Source organism: Phaseolus vulgaris, chromosome 1 (genome assembly GCF_000499845.2).
Source record: "Phaseolus vulgaris cultivar G19833 chromosome 1, P. vulgaris v2.0, whole genome shotgun sequence".
Classification (NCBI taxonomy): Eukaryota; Viridiplantae; Streptophyta; class Magnoliopsida; order Fabales; family Fabaceae; genus Phaseolus; species Phaseolus vulgaris.
The window spans coordinates 13,445,261-13,469,252 of NC_023759.2; the positions used below are offsets into that span (position 1 = coordinate 13,445,261).

General features: G+C 30.4%; 1 protein-coding gene across 1 annotated transcript; it reads right to left on the reverse strand.

Annotated features, from left to right (window-relative positions):
* Positions 1-2,388: 2,388 nt before the first annotated feature.
* On the reverse strand, positions 2,389-6,053 carry LOC137815451 (B3 domain-containing transcription factor FUS3-like). Its single transcript, XM_068618579.1, has 6 exons — positions 5,334-6,053; positions 3,762-3,851; positions 3,558-3,658; positions 3,379-3,425; positions 3,201-3,277; positions 2,389-2,924 (listed from the first exon to the last, which is right to left on the reverse strand). The coding sequence occupies exons 1-6, from the start codon at positions 5,787-5,789 to the stop codon at positions 2,640-2,642; spliced, it is 1,056 nt and encodes a 351-aa protein (XP_068474680.1). The 5' UTR covers positions 5,790-6,053; the 3' UTR covers positions 2,389-2,639.
* Between the last annotated feature and the right edge of the window lie 17,939 nt (positions 6,054-23,992).

Below are 23,992 nucleotides of genomic sequence, written 5' to 3' on the forward strand. Positions count from 1 at the left end.
ACACACTATAAAGAAAAAGTAATCAGAAATTCACACATAGTTCTTAATTTTGTAATATCTAAATAGACATAATCACGGAATGCAGACCGGATGATCCAACAATAATTGAAAAAAGGGTTCAATATTATTATTTCTTCACTCAAAAACACATTATATATATATATATAATATGAAATTTATGTATGATGAAGTCTAAGAACACTTGTCTTTGCCATCATGAGTAGTTAACCTAACATAGCAGGGACACATTTATTGGTTTCCAGAAGTACCAGGTGGGACGCAGTTGCAGCTTTTACAAACTCTTTTGCAGAGATTTGGATGAGATAATAAAAGACACCTCTCACCACATGCTTGGTTACAGTCTGAACATCAAAACATGTATTAATTATACTTAACCAAATTATTAGTTCATAAAAAACTGTGTTTGTATATATGTATTACCTATTTGCTGAAGAAGAGATCCCGGTATTTATTCTTGCACCTTCGATTCACCAAAACCAGGCATAAATTGGTTAGTTAACTCTAGTTGAACCAACTCAACTTAACTTTGGTTCATATTGTTATATGATATGATCCATAAAAAAAAAAGCAAATTATTTGAATCTTTTATACTGATTGATGAGCATAGCAGGAGAAGCTAGGCAAGAAGGAAAGCAAGTATGAGCTTAGAAAGAGCAATAGCTAAAAGTAACTATGGAGTTTAATTGGAGATGTGTATGTGTATTATTATTGGAATGAGAAGCAAGAAGATGAGGTATTTATAATTGTGTGAGGTATGAATGTTGGATGTTTGAAAAAATTTCTACTAAATTTTTTTCTATTTATGTTTTAAAATTTTATTTTCCTATAAAATATATAAATAAAAAATATAATTATATTTTTAATTGAAAAATAAATATACTAAAATTTATTATTATTTTTAATAATAATTATAACAATAAATATAAATTAAAAATTAATAAATGTGATTATGCAACTATTTAAATATTTATTGTTTCTTGAATTTTCTTATTTGTAATTAATAATTTTTAATATATATTATTAAATATACTTTATGATTTTTTTAATCAATATTATTTTTATTAAATAAATATTGTTATTTTTTTAAAATGATGTATTAATTGATTTTAAATACATAATTTTCACAATTTTGAGTTTGTTATCTTGTTATTTTAAAAATTAAATGACATGTTTATTTATTTTATTTGTAGATTAATTATTTTAATTACAGTTTTTAATTTATATTATTATACTTTTTGTATTATGTATTATATTATTAGTTTTATTTTATATCTTACAATATTTTCAGTTAAGTTTAAAATTAAGTACAGAGATAGTTAAATACTTGTGAGACTTTCGTTATATTAATTATGGTGTTGGTTAAACATAAGTAATTATTTATAAAAAAAATTCAAAATTAATAATAGAAAAAAATATATATTATAATTAGTTTTTTGAATTATAATATTTAATTAATAAAATAAATATTAAAATTAAGATTATCATTAAAATGAAAGTACAATACAAAACATTAAATAAATATGAATATAATTTTTATTTTCGAACATTTGAGAACAACTTTGTTAGTGCTAGACATATATCAACAATTTTCATATGCAATGGTTTTATAATTGCTGTATAAAAAATTAAACTAAAAAAATAATTGTCTATTCAATCTAATTTAGATCAGGGTCTTAAAATGTTAACTAAAAGTGGAAAAAAAGAATTATCTATATAATACTCTAACAATAAAAAAAAAATCTATTGTTATCCAATGTAACAATTATTTTTGTACACAAATGAACTATAGATATAAAAGGTTATAGTGGATACATAAATATGGTATGTTGTATCTTATTGTGTGTGCAAACTTCATTGGATAGAGGGTTGCTGTGAAAATTTCATGTGATTCATATAATATTTTGAGTGAATGGATAAGTATTTTTTCCATCTTACTAAAAGTTATTGCCAGTGTTGACAAGGATTTAGCAAAATCTCAGCTATCTTGAATTGTGTTTCTTGTAGTGTTTATGCTCAATGAGACCCTTCAATCATCTAACAACAGTGCATACATGAAAGAGATGAGATTCAAACCATCATCTACTTGATGAACAAGATGCAACACACTTTCCTTACTTGAAGTTGTGTTCTTGAAGTTTTGACAATCTATAAAAATTGTAAGTCACACACAATCTTTCTTTCAACTCTATCCAAACATCTGCTGGTTTGTCAATCTATATCACTATGCAGCAGGCACTGAAGTACATAAGCATTACAACAGCTAGAAGGCTCTCAAGCACTGTTTGTGAGCAATTCTTGAAGAAGGAGGAGAATGAATGAAACAGGAAGAGTTAGAGCTATCCTAAGAGATATATGAGATGGCATATTATGAATTATGAAGATAATTTATATAGATGTTTGAAATAAATATAAGGAATACATGACAGAGTAGTCTCAGTTGTTGAAGAGAGAGGAACACAAAACATGCTCACTGGCTACTCTTTTATTCTACTAAAAAATCCTCCCATGTTCATGAGTGGAAAACAAAGAAAGAAGCACTTTTATAGTAGCCACACAGAGAAAGACAGATTGAAAGTGGTCTTGGCAGCAGGTTAGTTTGTTTGTGGTTGTGTGATGCTTTAATAGAAGTCATCAAGGGACAAATTCTCAACAGAACCAAAGGTTTCAACTGGTCCAATCCTTGAAAGATTAGTCATTGATCCACCCAAAAAGTCAAGTGGGGAGTCATTTGAGAAAGTAGTGTCATATATGAAGGACATGCCAGTATCATTCACTGCAGGATAGTTTATATTGAAACAACCTGGTTTGTTCACCTCCAAGTCACTCAGGAACATGTCGTCCACTGTCTCACTACTTTGTTCCATAAATTCATCCTCCTCCGAGCCTTTTCTAGCTTGAATAACCTGCATATACATAGTTTCACAACACAACCTCAACTAAACAATCCAACTACCAATGCCTAACAAATATCCCAAACATATTTTTTTTTTTAAAATCAAATCCAAAAATTAAATCAACTTAATTAAAAATAATTTCATAACTCAAATAGTATTGTAATCTTTTTAATAAATACTTTTCTATTAAAGACAAAAAAAATAACTATGAATTTTTGTTGTGATTCCTAAAATCGAGACTTTGTGCGGAAAAATAAATATGCAATTTTTTTGTGCGGCACGTACATAGTTATTGTTTTCAATATGTTGGTAAACCACGATGGTATCGCCAAATCGAAGACCATGTGTGCTGACAAATTCTCCTGAAAATATTGGACACAACAATATTTCATTACTAAAATTATTTAAATTTTATCTGTTCTGGCCCTTGTCAGACAATAAGTACTATATATGGAAAGTTTACCTGTGTTTTCAAGTACGTACATCCTACTGTTGTTGTTTGGCCAAAACCTGCATTTCAAATCAAATTTTCGATACTATGAATTCGAAAACAACTAATATTCGTAAAATAATAATGTGACCATGCAATTTAGTTTATTTTCTGACATTTGGATAAACCAAGTATATATGTACATAGCAGACCTGTACTTGAAATTCCACACATGAGTACCATCTTTATCGTCCATGTTCATCAAAATTCCTTCTTTTGAATCCAGTGCTGGAAGGAAAGTCTCTGCTGCTTTCTGCAAGTAACAATTATTTTATTCATTATTATTATAATTATTATTATAAGCTCATATTAGAATAGAAAACAAGATGAGACAAGTATTGGGAGATAGACCAAACCTTTGGCAAAATCATTCTCCTTAGGGAGCTAACATCACTGTTCTTCAACTCCTTTTTGAAAAGGAACCTCAAGTTTCTATGATTGATTTCCTAGAAGAACATAAAACAATTTCTGCAGTCAATCTCATATAAAACCAATTTGGAACGGGACACTCACCTAAGAAAAGTCAGTAAAAGATGGAGAAAACTATAATTAATTATGAGAAAACATGCAATTCTGGTGTAAGACATGAACGACATCATGTCCTGTATAAGGACATCAGGTCCATATGCTAATAGTCGTAAAGAGGCAGAGTACCCAAAGCATTGTCCAGCATGCCTTATATGGATGTCTTGAACTACACAATTTCCCAAATATGAAGCCGTCAATATCCACTAATCATCAATTTTTTTTAAAAAAATAAAATTCTACACAATATAAAGTAAGAATTTCGCCTTCCAAGGAAGAATATTAATTAACATAGAGGTAAGTACCTATATATGGCAATCTTGCAATTAATAGGGGACCAAAGGTTCAAGATAGATTTAGTAGCATCACAAACATCTATTCCAAAAGTTTCTCAAAACAGAAACATAGGAAAGTCCAATAATCTCTTTTTTGATAATATAAGAAAGATTTACCAAATAAACATACAAGATGAATGAAATTTATATTGGCTACTTCCCAATTATGAAGCTAATTCCGTACTTATATACTCATCATGATCCCTGTGATAAAAGTGTGCCCCATTTTTTTGTGTTTGTATATCTTTTTTGGTAACCCAATCTGACACTAAATTTACAATGTTCGCAAGCTATAGCCAGAAGATCAAACTATGTTTGACTTGTGATGAACGACTCCATATTTCACTACTCAATTAAGTTCCCAAAAAAAAATATGGTAGCCTATGTCTTCACTCTCATTTCATTTTGAATTTGTTTTCACAAGAGATTCTTTTCTAAACTTCTGTCTTCATATATTCTGTTTCCTTTTAGTCTCTTTTTCGGTGGTGGGGAATTTTTAATATAAAAAACACAGTTCATTTCTTGACTGGAGTGCCACTTTTGCCGTCCATTCTCACCATTCCCCCGTAATGGTTCCCAAATTGAAGATCAAACAATTAAATTGTGCTCTGTTCAATCAAGGAAATATAGTAGTAATCTCAACTATAAAGGTGTGTATATTTATGTATGTATATAAAGAACTTTCCATTTAGCATTGGAAAAGATTATCACAAAACCAAAACTCTCATTAAATAAGCATAGAGATTCACGAGACAAACAAACACAAGCATTAAAAAAATCGTCAAAAAGTTGAATAAAACTCAGATGCAATTCTTTTTTAATTAATGTTTTGGAGTTAAAGGAAAAAAACTTTAAAATGAAATTCCAATTTTAATAAAAAAAAACCTGCAAAAAAACACTTAATTTATGAGATCCGAAAATGGGGTTAGAAAAATCCTAGCAAGACAATTAGCAAAGACAAAGCAACAACCCAATTGAGAATGGAGGTACATTTATAAGACAAGATGAGATCTTGAGAGTAAAGAATTGGAGGAAGCAAGAAAAAAAAGAGCAAAAGGGGTAACTCACACGTGCAGGCGGGGGAGGAGTGGAGGGTTTAACAGAGTGGAGAGAGGAGGATGGCACGTGCGAGGAGGCGGAGGGAGTTGAAGATGGTAAATTAGGCTGGTGGTGCTTAGAGGAGAAAGGGTTGTCGAAGTGGTGCATCTGCATAAACAAGGTGGGGTTGGTGGTGGAGGTGGTGGTGGATCTTCGCTGCCGGGGCATCCTCTTCTTCCTGTGAACAGTTCCGAGGTTGGTAACCGCAGCGACGAGACCAAGGTGGTTGGTGTCGTGGATCCGACCCGACCCGTGAGATTGAGATACGTTGCTGCTGGTGCTGTTGATGATCCTGTTAACGTTGTTGGTGTTGGTGATGTCCCCTGGGGCGGCGACAAGTCGAAGCTCGGCATCAACACCTGCCACGAAAGCACAGGCCTCGGTTTTGTGAAGCAGTTTCTCTCGCTGTCGCTGATCCATCATCATTAGCTTAGGGTTTTTTTTTTCTTTTTTTTTGGTTGTTTTAGAGAGACACACACAGTGCTTTTGGTTTTCTGTGACTGTAGTAGTTGGTTCTCTTTCTCTCAGTCTGAGTGTGTGCAGGCAGATATAGATAGATAGGGGCGGGTATGGACGACGCTCGGCAATCACGAAATGGGTGTGGGGTTTGGTGTTAAAGAGATCAATGGTGGACTCTCTTTCACTCTTCTCTTCCCCCAACCCACCCTCTCTCAATATCTTTTTTCTTTTTTTGGAGTTTTTCTATTTTTGGCAAGGATTTTTGTGATTACAGGGGTCTGGTTTTTATGACATTTGTTTATCCTGCATTCACGTCTCACCCCATCCTCTCCCCTTGCTTCCTTTTACTTTTACCATAATATAATGAACGCACTCTCTCTCTAGTAGATGGGTTGGGTTGTGTTAGGTTAGTGGGTTAATCAGAGTGGTGACCAGATGTGAGGAGCGGATTCATGGATGGTTTTGGTTTTGGCGCTTTCTGCTGCTTACAATAATGTGGAGGGAGAGAGAAGAGTTAATGAGGCCAATGTGGCTGCGTGTGAATAGGGGGTGAGTGCAAACCAGGGTTAAGGGAAGATGGGTTTGGTTTGCGCATTGGGGTTGGCGCTCTTGTGGTGGTGGTGGTGGTGGTTAGATAGTGGCCAAGCAGGGAGTGACGGATGGATGGTGAAGACACAGGAAACATGGGGCTCGATAACACCCTCCACCTGTTGTAAAAGTTCTGAAAACTTACAACAGAAATCAATGGCGTTTTTCATTTTGTATTTCTATCCCTCTCTCTCTCTCTCTCTCCTTCTCTCTCTCCTTCTTTCATCTTATAATAAAACCACACCCACCACCACCACCACCACATTACCACATACACACTCACACGCATTCTCTCTTCAGTGAGAAGAAGAGGAGGAAGAAGAAGAGTGTGTTGGAGGGTTCTCTCTTTGCACTTCAAACTTAAAAAAAACTGGGGTGCATTGCATGGGCTGTATCTGAAAACAGCTACTTCTCGAATTCTAGTGTGTGGTGATGTGTGTTTATGCATGCTGCACTCCTTCACTGAGAATGAGCCAAGTGGCAAATTGAGTGATAAGGTGAGCACATGGTGATTTGATTTGAATGGAAGTTGGCCTGATGGAGGGGATATGAACCACGTGATTGATTTTTTATTTTTTGCGCCTGAGGGGCGCGCAGCAGAGTATAATTGCGAATTTTGCTGTTTCTTTACTTGTACAGTTGCTTCACTTCTGAGGTCATATGTGGATTCCCAAACTCGCTCAGCACTCCACTTGGACACCATGCACAGGTGTTTTTGAGAAACCAATTAATGATATTATTAACTCCAACTAAGCTTTATTATTAATACCCTCTTCCTTTTTATCTCTTCCCACTTCCCCCCAAATCCTCTCCCAAACTTCTTTTAAGCCCATTCTCACTCATCAATTCTTCAACACTCATTCCTTTCACTTTTCTTTTCTTCACCAAACATCTACTCCTCTTCAACTATCAACAAACTTATTTTCGGTATCACTCAATACAATATCCACAACATGCTAAATCAAAACTTAACTTTACACTAGTTAAGATAAATTAATCTTAAACTTTAATAATTCCAATTTTTTACACATACATCATATATACCCCCTATGTTCATTTATATCTAAACTTGTTTTTTCCAAATCAAGAAAATCCTTTCTTTTTTTAAGCTATTCATTATACCTTTTTCACTTTTTTATTCAATGTAGCTATTATACTTTTTTTTTATCTCTATTGTCATAATTATTTTTTTTTCTTTTCATAGTAATTAAATCAGGGTATAGTTAAACAATTATGTTGTTTTAAAATTTAAAAATAACAGCTAAAAATAAATATTTTTTATTGGGAAACTGATGATTGAAAAGTAGCTAAATGATTATTATGATATTTTTATCCTCTAACATGTGTGCATATTAACTATGCAAATGAAGGATGGATGACGCGTAAGAATGAAGGTGTAACTGTCTTTTTTTTACTGTCTTTAATTTGAAAATTGTTGTAATTACTAATTATTTAAAGAGTATTGATTTTATTCTAATCTTGTAACGCGTACATTAACTTATTGACTCCTTTTGCTTTGTTCATTTCCTATAACGCTGGCTTACTATGAATGTGAAGAAATCTCCAAACTATTTAATGTAGTTATTACTTTCTAATTAATGTCAACAATTCTATTAATAAAGTTGCACCTAGTCATCATTAAATAGTTTGTTTGACATAAAAGGAAAAGAAAGAATGTAAATGTAATTAGTCAACTGGTTTTCATATTTATAGGATGAATTGCATTAATTCAAACACTTGTTTAATTCGAACACTTGTTTTATAACTATAATATTATTTTCATAATTGATTTTTCTAGCTCGAGATGCATTAACGGTCTTATCGGTTTTTAATACAAAAGAAATAATATATGGTTTGCAGATTAGGTGAGTACAATTAAGTAATTATGAATTTAATTTAATATTATTATTATTATTAAACTTATGTTTATATTATATAATTCTATTGATGAAAATTATTTTTTTTTAGCGCGGAAGACCAAAAGAACTCTTAAACATTTCTCAACTATTTTTTTGAGAAATTTAAATTGTTCTTGTTCTCGTTGGTTAACTTTCTCGTCGGTTGACTCTGGTGACAAACTCTAACTCTGGTATGTCTTATCTGGAATTTGTTCTACGTCTTGTTGCACTGGAACGTGGCTCTGTTTGAAACAGAGGGGACCCTACCTGTTGATTACACTGATCAAGTCAGTAAGAGCTTACTAAAATTAAAGAATTATTCAGTTTCAATCTCAGAAACAACATACCTTAACATGGGGTCTCAAGCCCCTTTTATAGTTTATCTCTTGTAATAGCTTTCTCTCATGAGAATCTAACCTCAACCGAAAACATACGTAACAGAAAACATTTTGTTTATGGGCACCTCCACTCAGAGTGCTATAATAGAAAAGAATTTTATCTCTAATGAGAGCATAAAATAACAACAAAAAAACCAACTACTAACGAGGCACTTATCTTCAAGTACTAACTATAGGAAAATATTTTGTTTATGTGGGCACCATTACCCATGGTGCAACGTTATCTTTCACGATGCATGCAACTTAACCACTACGTGCCCTAAACGCACACTTGGGTTACAATATATTTACGTGACTTAACCACTACATGCACTAACACACACCCTTAGGATAAGAAATATCTTTTACTAATAACCTTATACTAGCGTATAAAAATATTATTTCAATTATTCTCCAACGGGCTTACTAACATAACTGGGTCAAACTCATGATCCACTTTATAAGCCCAACAACCGAGCTGACCTACCCACACTGTGCACCAAGTTCTGAGCACTGAGCACTCTGTCCAATACACAAGCCCCTCAGGCTCAAGCTGAGCTTGGCTAAGCAAAGAGGCTTTTCGAGCGCTCTAGCGACTTACCTAGCAATTTCTCAGTGAGTAGGTGTGCTGCGGCGCACAAAGCGTTTATGAGGTGACATCTCACCACACTCAATCTCAAACGTACATGTGGCACTCTCATCAATGGCAGGAAAGCATTGTCGTTTGACATTCCCATACACGTATAAGCCAACATTCGAAAACTCACTACCACTCATTGTTTCATTTCTTTAACTCTTGCAAAACCCTCGCGCTCTTCAAACTTCCTCTGCACACTCCTTTGAACACCCATAAACCTTCGTAGTCTTCGATTTATTATTGCAAAAAGGTACTTCCTTTCAACAACTCATCACTTTACACTTGCATCACTACTTGATTAAAGCCTTCGTGATTATAATGACCATATTGCCTGAGTTGGGGTTTGTTTGGATTTACTTTTTTCCGTCCATGATGATTGTTATATTTATTGATTGCTTTGCTTGAATATGGAGTGTATCTTTATCCCTGCATGTGACTTACTTGCTTTGCTTGGCTTGAATGTGTGTTTATATTTTTCTTTTGTTTTCATTTTAGATATACCTCTACAATGGATTACAAAGCTTTGTACCCTTGGGCACCTCCAAACCTCTTAGAGGAGACCTCTGTTAGAATGTATGGCTTTAAACTAGAAGGGGGCTGAATGGTTTAAAGAGGGTTTTCGCAAACTTTTAAGTCTAGAATGAAATTACTTCGAGAAAACTTGAATCATAATTCAGTTTGCCAAAAACACAAAGCAAACAAGCACAGCACCAGAAAAACAATCGGTTGTTTTGCAGAAACAATCGATTGTTTATACCAGTTCACAAATATAAAACTGAAATTAAAGAGTTCAAAGGATAGAGAGATTGAACACACAGGTTTATACTGATTCACTCTTAACCAAGAGCTACATCCAGTCTTCCCAGAAACCACTGGGGAATCCACTAAGCAATCAACCCTAGATTACTTACAACACCACCAAAGAAGTGACCTTAATCCCCTCAAGACACACACTTCCTTTGGCTCAGCACAACACCACTAAGAATGTTGATCTTGACAACCTCAAGAACACACAGCACTTCTCAGCTTCACACACGGAGTTTCTTCAAAGGTACAAAGGATTACACTTGTTACATAAAAGATCTGAAATCAATACAAGATGAAAATCCTATGTCACACTCTTTTTGATCCAAGCAATCTCAAAAGCAATCTCCAACTCTTCAAAAGCAAAATCAGTGAAAAACTCAAATCTATTTTTCTTTGATTAAAACAAAGTTGTTGTTTGTTACATAATCTGAACAAACTATTTATTGCATTCAAAGACTGGTCAAAGCATTTAGAACTGGAGCGTATTCAGTTATAAAATTATTTAATGCTTAGTCAAAGCACAAAACAATTTTCTGTTATGGTCCCAAAACAAACAATCGGTTGAATGCTCGAATCAATTGGTTGTTTTGGTTTGACAGCAAGTCAACCATCAAAAATAGTTTTCAACCTTTCTAAAAACACCTAAGTATAAAACAATCAGTTGTTTCAACAAAACAACACGTTGTTTTTCACTTAGTTTGAAAAACACTTTTCTTTTAAAAGGTTTGAGAATGCTTAAGCTTTGTATTCAATCAAGAGTGGATTTACACACATAATCTACCACAGATCCTATCTAAAGACAGCTCAGCAACAGCAAGCACATCCAACCTTCCATCATCCTTCAAAGGGTTTGGATTCTTCAAAGCTTGAACACACTTAATTCAACAATCTCCCCTTATTTGATGAAGACAAATCCCTGGTTGCTTGAGTTGGATTTGATTGAATCTGAAGCAGTTCTTGCAAGACAAAGTTTAAGCAAAGCACAATATCTCTGATATAGGGTTAGAGTAAAATCAGAAACAGTATATCAGCAGTGCTAAAACCAGCAGAAATAAGGCTTACTTAAACATCCTTAAACCACATAGAGTTTTGCAGAAATTAAAAGATAACGAAAGACAACACAACATAAATCTCCCCCTATTTGTCTTCACAAATAGACAAAAATAAGAGATAAAAAGATAATTGTTCCAGATCGTACAAAAATTTAAAACAGAAGCAATTAAACTGATACAAGACCAAAAACAATCGGTTGTCTCGTGAATTCAACCGATTGTTTTTCCTTTAATCTTCCTTACCATACTGGAGTTCAAAGATCTGATTCTGAACATCTTTTATCTGTTCATCCAAGGTCATGAACCGTGTATCCACGCTATTGAACCTGTTGTCTATACTCTGGAAGTTGCTTACACACAAATCATGAAGATTTCTTTGATTCTCGACAAATCCATCAAGCCTATTGATCATGTATCTTTCAAAAGAAGACATGGATGGCATTTCATCTCCTTGATTCCCTGCACTAGTTCCAGCACCTAGATTGGTTTCAAGTTGCCTTTCTTGATGAAAATTCATGTCAGCAGCTTGATCTTCTTCATCAAAATCAGCAGTTGCAGCACTTGATGAGGCACCATGATCACCATCTTTGCTCACCCATTTGTCACTTATTTTTGGTGAATCCCATCTTGCTAAGAGAGCCATTGTTCATCTCTTGTGTTGACTTGACAAGCTCAGATGTCTCATCTTCCAGATTCACTTCAAAATAAAGCAGAAATTTAGAGATCAAAACAGCATAGGGATAGTGATAATCACTTAACCTCATGGCTTTTTGCATGTGCTCTTTGATGATGTGGATCCAGTTGATTTTGATCTTCTTCATGATGCAGTAGATGTACACTAGGTCTTCTTCTGTTAGGACAGAATGATTGCTTCCCCTTGGAGTAAGAATCCAAGTTACAATAAGAGCAAGCAACCTTTCATCTAGCTTTAAGCCTCCAATCGAACAAGTTCTTACTTGGGCATTTTGATTCTTCAAGCAACTCTTGTAGTATTGGACTTTGTTGAAATCCTCCACTACTCTAAGATTTCCCTTGTTGATTCTTAGGCCAGCATATTTCAAACCTGCAACAGTAGTCCACACATCATAAGTGATTTCCATGTCAACTCCCTTCACATGAGAAACAAAGTTATTTCCCTCAAACTTGAGATTGGTGTAGAACACCCGAATCAAGTCAGGGTAGATGTTTCCCTTCATCTCCAGGAATCTTCTTAGAGATTGATCTTTGAGCAACTTCCTCACATTGTCTAGCTTCTGGCTTTTCAGCCAATCAAAGGAAACAACTTTCGGGTTGTTTATCACCTTTGTGCTAGTTTCAAACCTATACCTTTCAATGAGCTCATTGTCTCTAGAAAACCAGCCCTCTAATCTCCCTCCAGATCTCACTACTCTGGTTTTGACCCTCTTTGATGTAGGAGGAGTTGATTCCATGACAACAGAAAAAAGGGGCAAAGAAGACTCACACAAGGAGAGCAAGAGTTGTTGCAAGAGATGGCTCAATTGGTTGTTCTTGTGAGAGTGAACAGCTGCAACAGAATTTAAAGAAAACACAAAACTAAACTGCATTCAATGATGTGAGTGGATTTCAGTTTTTCAGAGAGAAAAAACTTGACCAAGACCTGCAAAGAAAACGTCAGAAAAAGCAGAAAATCACATGGTCATCACATGTGATCTTTGACTAGTCATAAAAGCTCTTAAATTTTCAAGATTTTGGAATATATTCCTTTATGACATGTTGTAACTTCCTTCAGAACATAAACAGGTTTTCAACACAGCTTTATTGACCCAAATCCTTTCGTAATTGATATCTGCAACAGACAGAAATTAAAAAGAAATTAAATCCATTCTTTCACAGTGCTGTCAGATACAAAACAATCGGTTGTTTCAAAGAAACAATCGGTTGTTTTTCTGCAACAACAAAACAGATTTTGAATTTTTAATCATGAGCAGAAAGGATTCAAACCAGATATATTTGAACATTTTAAAAGAGATATTTAAGCAGGAATATGAATTTAAGAAGGAATTAAAGATAGAGATAAGGAAGGTCTTATCCTTTATGATGTTCCTTCAATGAGTCATATGCCTTTTGATCAACAAGCCTCTTTTGACTATTGAGAGCCTTGGACTGATACATAACATTGATTCAGCTTCAATGTTAGTCTTTTTCTTCCAAGAACCTGATCAGATGACTCAGTTCTACATATTCCTCTAGATTCCCTACATAAGCATAAATTCAAGCAACAAGGTTTGGTCCCCTTACAAATTTGGGTCCACATGGTTTACTTTTATCGTTTGAAACCTCACAACCTTTAGGAATCCATTTCATAAAGCCTCTGGGAACATAAAATTTTCTTATTTTTCTGAATCTAACAGAATGGTCTTTCTTCATGCAATAAAAGCATGTAACAACCGGTTGTTTCGACTTAACAATCGGTTGTTTTACTGGTTGTTTTGGAAAATTCTTTGAAAACTTATCTTGCTTGTTTTGTGGATTAAAACCTAATCTAGCTCTTCCAAAAACACAAATTTGAGATGCCAAGATATTCTCAAAGTTGGATTTTCCTTTTGAAAGCTTCAAGCAATTCACTATAATTTTCTTCATTTAAAGAAGCACATGAACTTACTTCACTTGAGCTACAAGACTCATCATCTCCTTCAACAATCAAGCATATGTTTGCCTTTTCTTCTTCACTTGATGAAGAGACTTCATTCTCATCCCATGCTATGTAGGCCCTTTTTTACTTTTCCTCCTTTTCTTTGTAGCTTGACTTCTTCTCCTTGCTTTCTTTGTTTGGGCAATCTGCCTTTATGTGCCATTGCTCACCACAACCAAAACAGGTATAGTTATTGGAATTAAAATCATTGGAATTTTTGTTTCCATACCTTTCTTTGTTGGTGTCTTTGTTGCGGTTCTTTTTCAAGAATTTGCTAAACTTTCTAGATAGCAAACTAAGGTTCTCTTCATCACTTTCATCACTGGATTCTTGCTTGCTTTTGTGCTTGACATCTTTTAAGGCAATACTCCTTACATGCTTGTCTTCACTTTCTTGAACATTGAGTTGATTCATTTCTAACTCATGTTCCCTAAGCTTGCCAAACAAAGAAGCCATACTCAATGATGTTAGATCTTTAGATTCAGATATAGCAGTTACCTTAGGTTGCCAAGACCTTTTCTGAACTTCAGCAATTGTCTCACCCTTGAGCATTCTGAACATTTCATACTCTTAGATTAGAGTATGTTTTCTATCTCTTTTCACCTCATTGGTACCTTCATGAGTTACCTCCAAGGTGTCCCACATTTCCTTTGCTGATTTGCATTGAGAGACCCTGAAAAATTCATCTGAATTCAAGGGAGAAGTTATTATGTTTTTAGCAATGCAATCAAATTTGGCCTTCTTGATTTCAGAATCAGTCCATTGAGACCAAGGTTTTTCAATGGAAGATCCATCTTTTTCAAATTTTGGAACAAAGGGGTCATTTTCAATTGCATCCCAAATACCTTTGTCAAGTGATTCTACAAAGATTTCCATTCTGACTTTCCAAAATTGGTAGTTCAAACCACAAAACAGAGGTGGTCTGTTGATTGAAGCACCTTCCCCAAAAGGTAGTCTATCAGCCATTTAAAAACAGTTTTAGGATCACACTTGAATAAAATTCAAGAACCAAGCTCTGATACCAATTGTTAAAATGTATGGCTTTAAACTAAAGGGGGTGAATGGTTTAAAGAGGGTTTTCGCAAAATTTTAAGTCTAGAATGAAATTACTTCGAGAAAACTTGAATTAGAATTCAGTTTGCCATAAACACAAATCAAATAAGCACAACACCAGAAAAACAATCGGTTGTTTATACCGGTTCACAAATATAAACCTGTGTGTTCAATCATCCACCCCCCTCTAGTTTAAAAACAACCTTAATATACATTTACCGTGAGCGTATAATGGCCCTTGGAGAGAATGAATGCAATTTTGGGAAAGAGAATGATAGATCTCTTAGTATAATCTCATGTAGAGAGGACGAAGCCGTTTGTTATGATAAGTCCTCGGATCCTGAGGGTCCATTTTGTTATTTCTATGTCACCTTTTTAAAAGGATTATTCTTCATCTTCCCTTATTCAATTTCGAAAAAGAACTCCTTACCGAAATCAATGTATCCCCTGCCCAGCTACACCCAAACAACTGGCCATTTGTTTGGGGCTTCATTATCCTTTGCACGCAGTTTGGCCTTTTGCCATCTATTGAAGTCATTTTGTATTTCTTTGAGGCCAAACACCTAGGTCGCTAGCTTCGGGTATCCTTCAATGAGGTGTTTGGAAGGGCATTGTTGTCGCTCTTCCAACAGTCCTATAAGGGCTTTAAAGGTAAATTTTTGAAGATACGCTGCAACAAAAGGGATCAAACCCTTCTGGATGGGTTTCCTTTGTACTAGACCAAAAAACCACGCTTCCAAGGTGCTCGGCACCAAGAAAATCTACCTCAGCGCGACCAGGAGGTCTGCCAATTATTGTCAAGCTTAAAGTTGGTCTTCGACATTGTCTTTCTCATAAGCAGAGAGTTCATCCTCGAGGCTCTATAGGCTTATATTGGTACTCTTCATTCCCTACTCTTGATAGGACTAATTTTGTTATTGTTGCTAACTACCTCTTGTCCTCTTTTGCAGATAGTATGTTGGCTAAGATTTACAAGAAAGAGCTGGCGAAGAGGGCTAAGAGGATGAGGGCGGCTGCTCAAGCGCCTCAGGATCTTAAGCTCAAAGCTCCAACCACTGTCGTTCCAACCTCTACCAAAGATGATGAGGAGACCAATTCTGGGTTGGTCTTCAAAAGGAAGAGGAAAGCCATAGTCGCCCCTCTCGAGCATTCCCACTCAAATGGGCGTGCCCCTTCCCACCGCACTACCTTAGCGAGTCCAACCCAGACTCGCGACATGATGGTGGTACAAGAGGATGAGGGCACGAGCTCCAAGGAAAAAGGGTTATGGGACCTTGACTTGGACACCCCCTCCTTCCTTGAGAAGACCCTTCTGCCTAAATATTTGACATATATTATACTGGTTGTAAGGACCAATCGGTGTCATATGTTATTTAAAAAAATGTTTTAAAAAACTTAATTTGGTGCTAGACATATTACACTGGTTCCAACCGATGTAATATGTCCTAAGAGTTAATATGTGGACTGAGTATGGAACTCTGAAGCACATATTACACCTGTTAGGACGTACAACCAGTGTAATATGTCTCTTATACTATTATATTTTTCAATTATTTTATTCAAATTTTGGTACATATTACACTGGTTTTTACGACCAATGTAATATGTAATTAATATTTTACATCGTTGAGATTTAAATCAGTAATAAAACTAGTGTAATATAGTAAAACTAGTGTAATATGTCTCCTATAACCAGTGTACTACGCATTATTTGCACTAGTGAATATATAACTTTTAACAAAACTATGATCCATGAAATATTCTATTATATCGTTATATAATTAATTAACATACCAGACTTGTTATCATAACCTTTTAATGATCATAAAGATAAATTTACTATTTTTAATGCAGATTTCATACACATTCAGGTAACTTAAAATAATAAGAAATTAAATTTTATTATAAGAAAATTATTAAATAAAAAATAATAATAAAAAATAATAATTAATTAAATTATATAGTATTTTAAAGATTAAAGTAGTTGATAACTAAAATTTTTATAACTAATTAGATATCAATTTAAAAATTTATAAATTTATTAATAATAAAAATTACTTTAGATGTCAATATTATTTTTAATTTAAAAAATAATATTTAATCTTGTCAATAGACTAATTTTTTTTATTTTTAAAATTGACTTCCATTTAATAATTTTCTTGTATTGCATCCATTATTTTTTTTTAATACATCAAAACAATTTAACAAATTTTCAATCCATAAATTTAGAGACATATACAAACATTAAATAATTAATATTAATTTTTTATATTTTAATAATTATTTTAGGTTGAAGAAATAATTAAAAATATTAATTTTTCCTTACTATATACCATAGGTAAATTTTTAGAAAGGTGGATAAAGAATACGAAAAGTACATTTTTATGTCTAAAATTGTTTTAAATAAAATACAACTTAAATTTTTATAAGAAATATTTAAAATTTCTGTGCATGCCTAAAATGTTGTCAGTTGACAATAAAAATGCTATTTTAATCTATAAATGAAAGAGAGAGAGAAAGAGAAAAAGTCCTTATGAACTGTTAGATGAAAAAGGTATTTATAATTTTTTATAAATAGTTATAATTAATTTGGTGTATTTAAAAAATCATAAAAGTGTGGTACAAGTATATAAAAATATATAAATAACTACTAGTACAACAAATCATTAAATAATAACTTATTTGAAAGATTAAAAATGATTAATTCACAATTTATTAAATAATTTAAAAAACATATATTTATTATTTTATTTAGTGTAATTTTTCTATTTTTTTACACAATTATTTTTATTATTTTTCAATTGTACAAAGTTCACTTCATTCTCAAAGTGTTTTTTTTTTACTCATAATCTTAATTTTCTGTATAGTCTTCTTTGTGGTATATGGCATTTCAAAAAAACACAAATATCAATTTTATTGAATTAAATAGTTTTTAAAGAACACATTTGATTATTTTTATTTTTTTTAATATATTTTTTTACATAAAAATATTTGATTTGATTCTTAATTTCAAGTGTTCAATTATATAAAATATTAATTTTTACTATATATCTTTTATGCTAAAGTAACATTTCATTATCTCTCATCATTTTGATGACTAGTTAGATATTTACAAAAACTTACTCAGATTTTCATCCAAATATTTTCTCTCTAATCACTATCTTAATTACACATCTTTCTTTCTATGATTTCATTCAAATACTAAATGCAGTTCTCAATTTAATTGAATCAACACATTTTATCATATTTACTCTTTTTTATAATTATTTAACATTTATTCAATTTTGTTCTGTATTTTTAATTTAATATTTATATAATTATAATTTTTTTATTGATATTTGACATATTAAAAAAATTAAAATATTTATTTTCTTAATGTTGAGACAACATAGCCATTATATATAAGAAAGGGGAATAGTGAAAATGTAACCATTCTGCCACCATCTTTATCTTCAAAATTCAGTATGTTATTTCAGCTCAATCTTACCAAAATCTTCTCAACCCTAACACAAATCAATGTACCAAAACAACGCAAGAACACAATACCCACAAATTCTCCTTCATTGCCATTTAATATAACGGTCAAAATTTGGCATTTTAACATTTATGGGTGCATATGGAAAGCATGGGGTACAGAAAAAAATTCCCTGCAAGGCATGTTTACTGGACCCCTTCTAATTCCCCATTTCAATTCAGCCTTTTTCTTCTTCCACTTTACACTTTATTTATGTACCTCCATATTTTAAAAAAAATCAAGTTATTTTTTTTTTAAACATTTTAAAATAGTATATATATATATATATATATATATATTCAAATATATTAGTATTTCAACATGTCTTTTATCATTTTTATAGAATTATCATTTCAAATATCTTAGTATTTCAAAGTGTGTTTAATATTATTTTAAATTATGTGTTCTGAACTTGTCTTATAGCATAAATATAATTATGGAATATATTTTTTCTATAATTTATTATTCAAAATTATGTAAATAATACTATTTTTACATATTCTTAAAATGGCTATTGTAAAATATATATTTTACCTATCTCAAAATGTTCATACAGTTGATTGTATTTTAAAATAAATAATCTCAAAATGTATTTGATACTATTTAGAATATTTGTTACCAATAGTCATTTCACTGTACTGCATTATTTTTAAGATTTTGTTGTAATTTTTATTTTAATAAAATGGCATTTTCTATTTATAAACATAAAAGTAATTATGGTCTAATTTATCTATAAAATATTTTTAATTTTTGTAAATTTTATTATATCACATTACTTTTAAGGTTTATTTTTGTAATTTTTTATTTGAAATGAAAGTTAAGCTCGAGAGCAACATGCAAACCATTGTAAATGTAAGGTAAGTCATATTTTTTTTTAGTCTCACACTTTCATGTGGACCTTCATGGAGATGGAGTGGTTAAAAGATCAAATTGTCTCTTACCATATTTTTGTTATTGTCTTTGATTCTTTATCATGACATCATTCTTATTTATTTGTTTTGTCGTGAATGAATTCAAGAAAAACAATGTTTTGAATTGTACAATTTAGAAGACACTTCTATATTATACAATTTATGAGTCATTTTTTCTATAAAAAACTTTCATATTACATAATCCAAAAATTCAAAAAATGACTTCTTAATGGTGGATTCTAAAAAACTCTCGCCTAACAAAATATATAAAGTTTTCTTTTATGAAAGAATTACTTACCTATTGTGAAATTTGAAAAAATAAATAATTCATGCAAAAAATGACATACATATATATTGCACAATTTGAAAAGAAAAAAAAATCAGATAATTGATCCAAAGATACAATAAACAACTTTTAGATTGTCAGATTTTAATTTTTTTTCATGCAAAATATTACTTTCGAATTGAACAATCTAAAAAATAAAAAATTTATGGATTGTAAAATTCAAAAATAATTTTTTTAAGATTATATAATTTAAAATTATTTTTACCTTAAAATTACACAATTTAAAATTTATTTTTTGTATAAATCAGAAGAGTAAAGTGAGAAAATTATAAGGGTGTAAAAAAATCCACTACAGACTCTTGTAATTTTCCTCTTATATAGACTTTTTCTTCCTACACGCTTTATTTATGTCCTTCTACATTTTAAAAAAAAAATAACATGTTTAAAATAGTAAAAATATATTTATTATACATTCAAATGTCTTATTCAAAATTATGTAAATAATATTGATCTTATATAATTCAATAATGTGTACTCTAAAATGTCTTTTACCACTGGTATATAATTTACTCATTTTACCACAGGATGAACTAATCTGCACAAAGTTTTAGGTTTTGGTTTTTAAGTTTATTTAATGAATTTGTGCAGACTCACAAACTTAAATGATTAACTCATCCCACACAATATTATATTAGATTGCAGTCTGATTCACCTGATCCATCCAAATTGTCATCACTCATGTTGATTTGATATGAAATTGTAAAATCTTAAATAAGATCTTAAGTTATAAAAAAAAATAAAGAAAAATATAAATATAAATATTATAAGACCTTTTGTACTAGTAACTAAATAAGAAAATGATTTTATAAAGTATAATAAAACATATACAAAATAAATAAAAATTATATATTAAAGTGGATCATGAAATAAAATATAGATTTATACTTGTAATTAATGATATTGATAAAACAATGAACTAAAATATTTAATTATATTCAACACATAAATAATATTATAAAACAATAAAAGATTGAACAAAAAAAAATATGGATTGGATAATAAGATGAACTAAACTGCACAAAGTTTTAGGTTTTGATTTCAAAGTTTGAAGAATGAATTTGTGGAGACTGACAAACTTAAATGATTAACTCATCCCACACAATATTATATTGGATTGTAGTCTGACTCACCTGACCCATCCAAATTGTCATCACTCATGTTGATTTGACATGAAATTATAAAATTTTAAATAAAAAATATTAAAAAAAATAAAAAATATATAAATATTATAAGACCTTTCGTACTAGAAAGTAAATAAGAAAAGGATTTTTTAAAGTATAATAAAACATATACAAAATAAATAAATAAATAAAATATAATATGAAAAAATATATATTATAGTGTATTATGAAATAAAATATAGATTTATACTTGTAAATATATGATATTGATAAAACAAGGAACAGAAATATTTAATTATATTCAACACACAAATAATATTATAAAACAATAAAAGATAAAAAATTAATATGGATTGATGATAGGATGAACTAACCTACACAAAGTTTTAGGTTTGGATTCCAAAATTTGCAGAATGAATTTGTAGAGACTGACAAACTTAAATGATTAACTCATCCCATACAATATTATATTGGATTGCAGTCTGACTCACCTGACCCATCTAAATTATCATCACTTGATTTGACATGAAATTGTAAAATCTTGAATAAGATCTTAAATTATAAAAAAATAAAGAAAAATTAAAATATAAATATTATAAGACCTTTTGTACTAGAAATTAAAATAATAAAAGTATCTTACAAAGTATAATAGAACATATACAAAGTAAATAAAAAATATAGTATAAAAAATATATATTAAAGTGGATAATGAAATAAGATATACATTTTTTAGTTAAAATCTTTCTTCTTCTTTTTAATAATAATTTTTTTCATGTAATGACAAATGATTGTTATTACTTGAGATGTTAGCATAGTTGAGATGTCAAGTTGCATAATGATGCCTAACACAAATATTTTATTTAAATAAACGAAGTATAGATTTATACTTGTAAATATATGGATTGATAAAATAAAAAAAAATATTTAATCATATTCAACACATAAACAATATTATAAAACAACAACAGATTGGAAAAAAAAATGTGGATTGCAAGACTGGATAAACTAACCTAGACAAAGTTTCAGATTTTGGTTTCTACTTTTGCATAATGAATCTATGCAATTTAACGAGCTTAAATGATTAGTTCTTTCCAAATAAAATTTATTGGATTGTATACTGACACATGTGACCCTTTACAAGTAAATAAATAAATATTATGAAAACTATATATTAAAGTGGATTGTAAAATAAAATATAAATTTACACTTGTAAATATATGTTATTGATGAAATAGTGAACAAAATTATTTAATCATATTCAATACACAAATAATATTATAAAACAAAAAAATATTAAAAAAAAATTAATGTGGATTGCAATATAGAATGAACTAACCTACACAATGTTTTGAATTTTGATTTCAAGTTTGGTAGAAAGAATATATGCAAATTGACAAGCTAAAATGATTAGTTCATTTCACACTATTTTATATTAAAATGTAGACGAGTTCACTTGACTTTTTATAAGTAAATAAAGAAATATGCTATGAATATATATTAAAATGAATCATGAAATAAAATATAGATTTATACTTGTAAATATATGATATTGATAAAATAATGAACAAAAATATTTAATTATATTCAACACACAAATAATATTATTAAACAATAAAAGATTGAAAAACAAAATTAATGTGGATTGCAAGACAGGATGAACTAACCTGCACAAAGTTTTAGGTTTTGGTTTCAAAGTTTGTAGAATGAATCTATGCAGACTGACAAGCTTAAATGATTAACCCATCTCACACAGTTTTATATTGGATTGCAGTCTGACTCACCTAACCCATCCAAATTGTCATCACTCATGTTGATGTGACATGAAATTGTAAAAATCTTAAATAAGATCTTAAATTACAAAAAACAAATTAAAGAAAAATATAAATATAAATATGATAAGGCATTTTGTACTATAAAGTAAATAAGAAAATGATATTGTAAAGTATAATAAAACATATACAAATATATGTATATATATAATGAAAAAATATATATTAAAGTGGATCATGAAATAAAATATAGATTTATACTTATAAATATATGATATTGATAAAATAATGAACAAAAATATTTTAATTATATTCAACACACAGATAATATTATAAAGCAATAAAAGATTGAATAAAAATTAATATGGATTGGATGACAGGATGAATTAACCTGCACAAAGTTTTAGGTTTGGTTTCAAAGTTTGTAAAATGAATCTATGCATACTAACAAGCTTAAATGATTAACCCATCCTACACAATTTATATTGGATTATAGTCTGACTCACCTCACTCATCCAAATTGTCATCACTCATGTTGATGTGATATAAAATTGTAAAACATTAAACTATTAAAAACAAATTAAAGAAAAATTAAAATTTGTACTAGAAAGTAAATAAGAAAAGGATCTTGTAAAGTATAATAAAACATATACAAAATAAATAAATAAAATATAATATGAAAATATATATATTAAAGTGGATCATGACATAAAATATAGATTTATAATTGTAAATATATGGATTGATGAATAATGAATAAAAATATTTAATAATATTTAACACAAACAATATTATAAAACAACAAAAAGTTTGAAAAAAAAAATTAATGTGGATTGGAAGACAAGATGAACTAACTTGCAAAAAGTTTTAGGTTTTGGTTTTTAAGTTTGCATAATGAATTTGTGCAGACTGACAAACTTAAATGATTAACTCATCCTTCACAATATTATATTAGATTGCAATCTGACTCATCTGATCATCCAAATTGTCTTCACTCATGTTGATTTGACATGAAATTGTAAAATTTTAAATTATAAATATATATAGAGAGATATTATTAGAGCTTTTGTTCTAGTAAGTAAAATAATAAAAGTATCTTACAAAGTATAATAAAACATACACAAAGTAAATAAAAAATATATATATTAAAGTGGATAATGAAATAAAATATAAATTTATAGTTATAAATATATGGATTGATGAAATAATGAATAAAAATATTTAATCATATTCAACACATAAACAATATTATAAAACAACAAAAGATTGAAAAAAAAATAACGTGAATTGCAAGACAGAATGAAATAATCTTGACAAAGTTTCAAATTTTGGTTTTCAGTTTTGCAGAATGAATTTATGCAAACTAAGGAACTTAAATGATTAGTTCATCCTAAATATATTTATATTGGATTGTAGGCTGAAACACCTGACCCTTTACAAGTAA

Bases quoted from the DNA above. Each gene is read 5' to 3' on its own strand.
- LOC137815451 (XM_068618579.1), bottom strand. From the start codon at position 5,789: ATGATGATGGATCAGCGACAGCGAGAGAAACTGCTTCACAAAACCGAG. The intron at 3,426-3,557 runs GTCTGCTATGTA...TTTGAAATGCAG, and splicing joins GTGTGGAATTTCAAGTACAG to GTTTTGGCCAAACAACAACA. The intron at 2,925-3,200 runs GTACGTGCCGCA...ATGTATATGCAG, and splicing joins ATATTGAAAACAATAACTAT to GTTATTCAAGCTAGAAAAGG.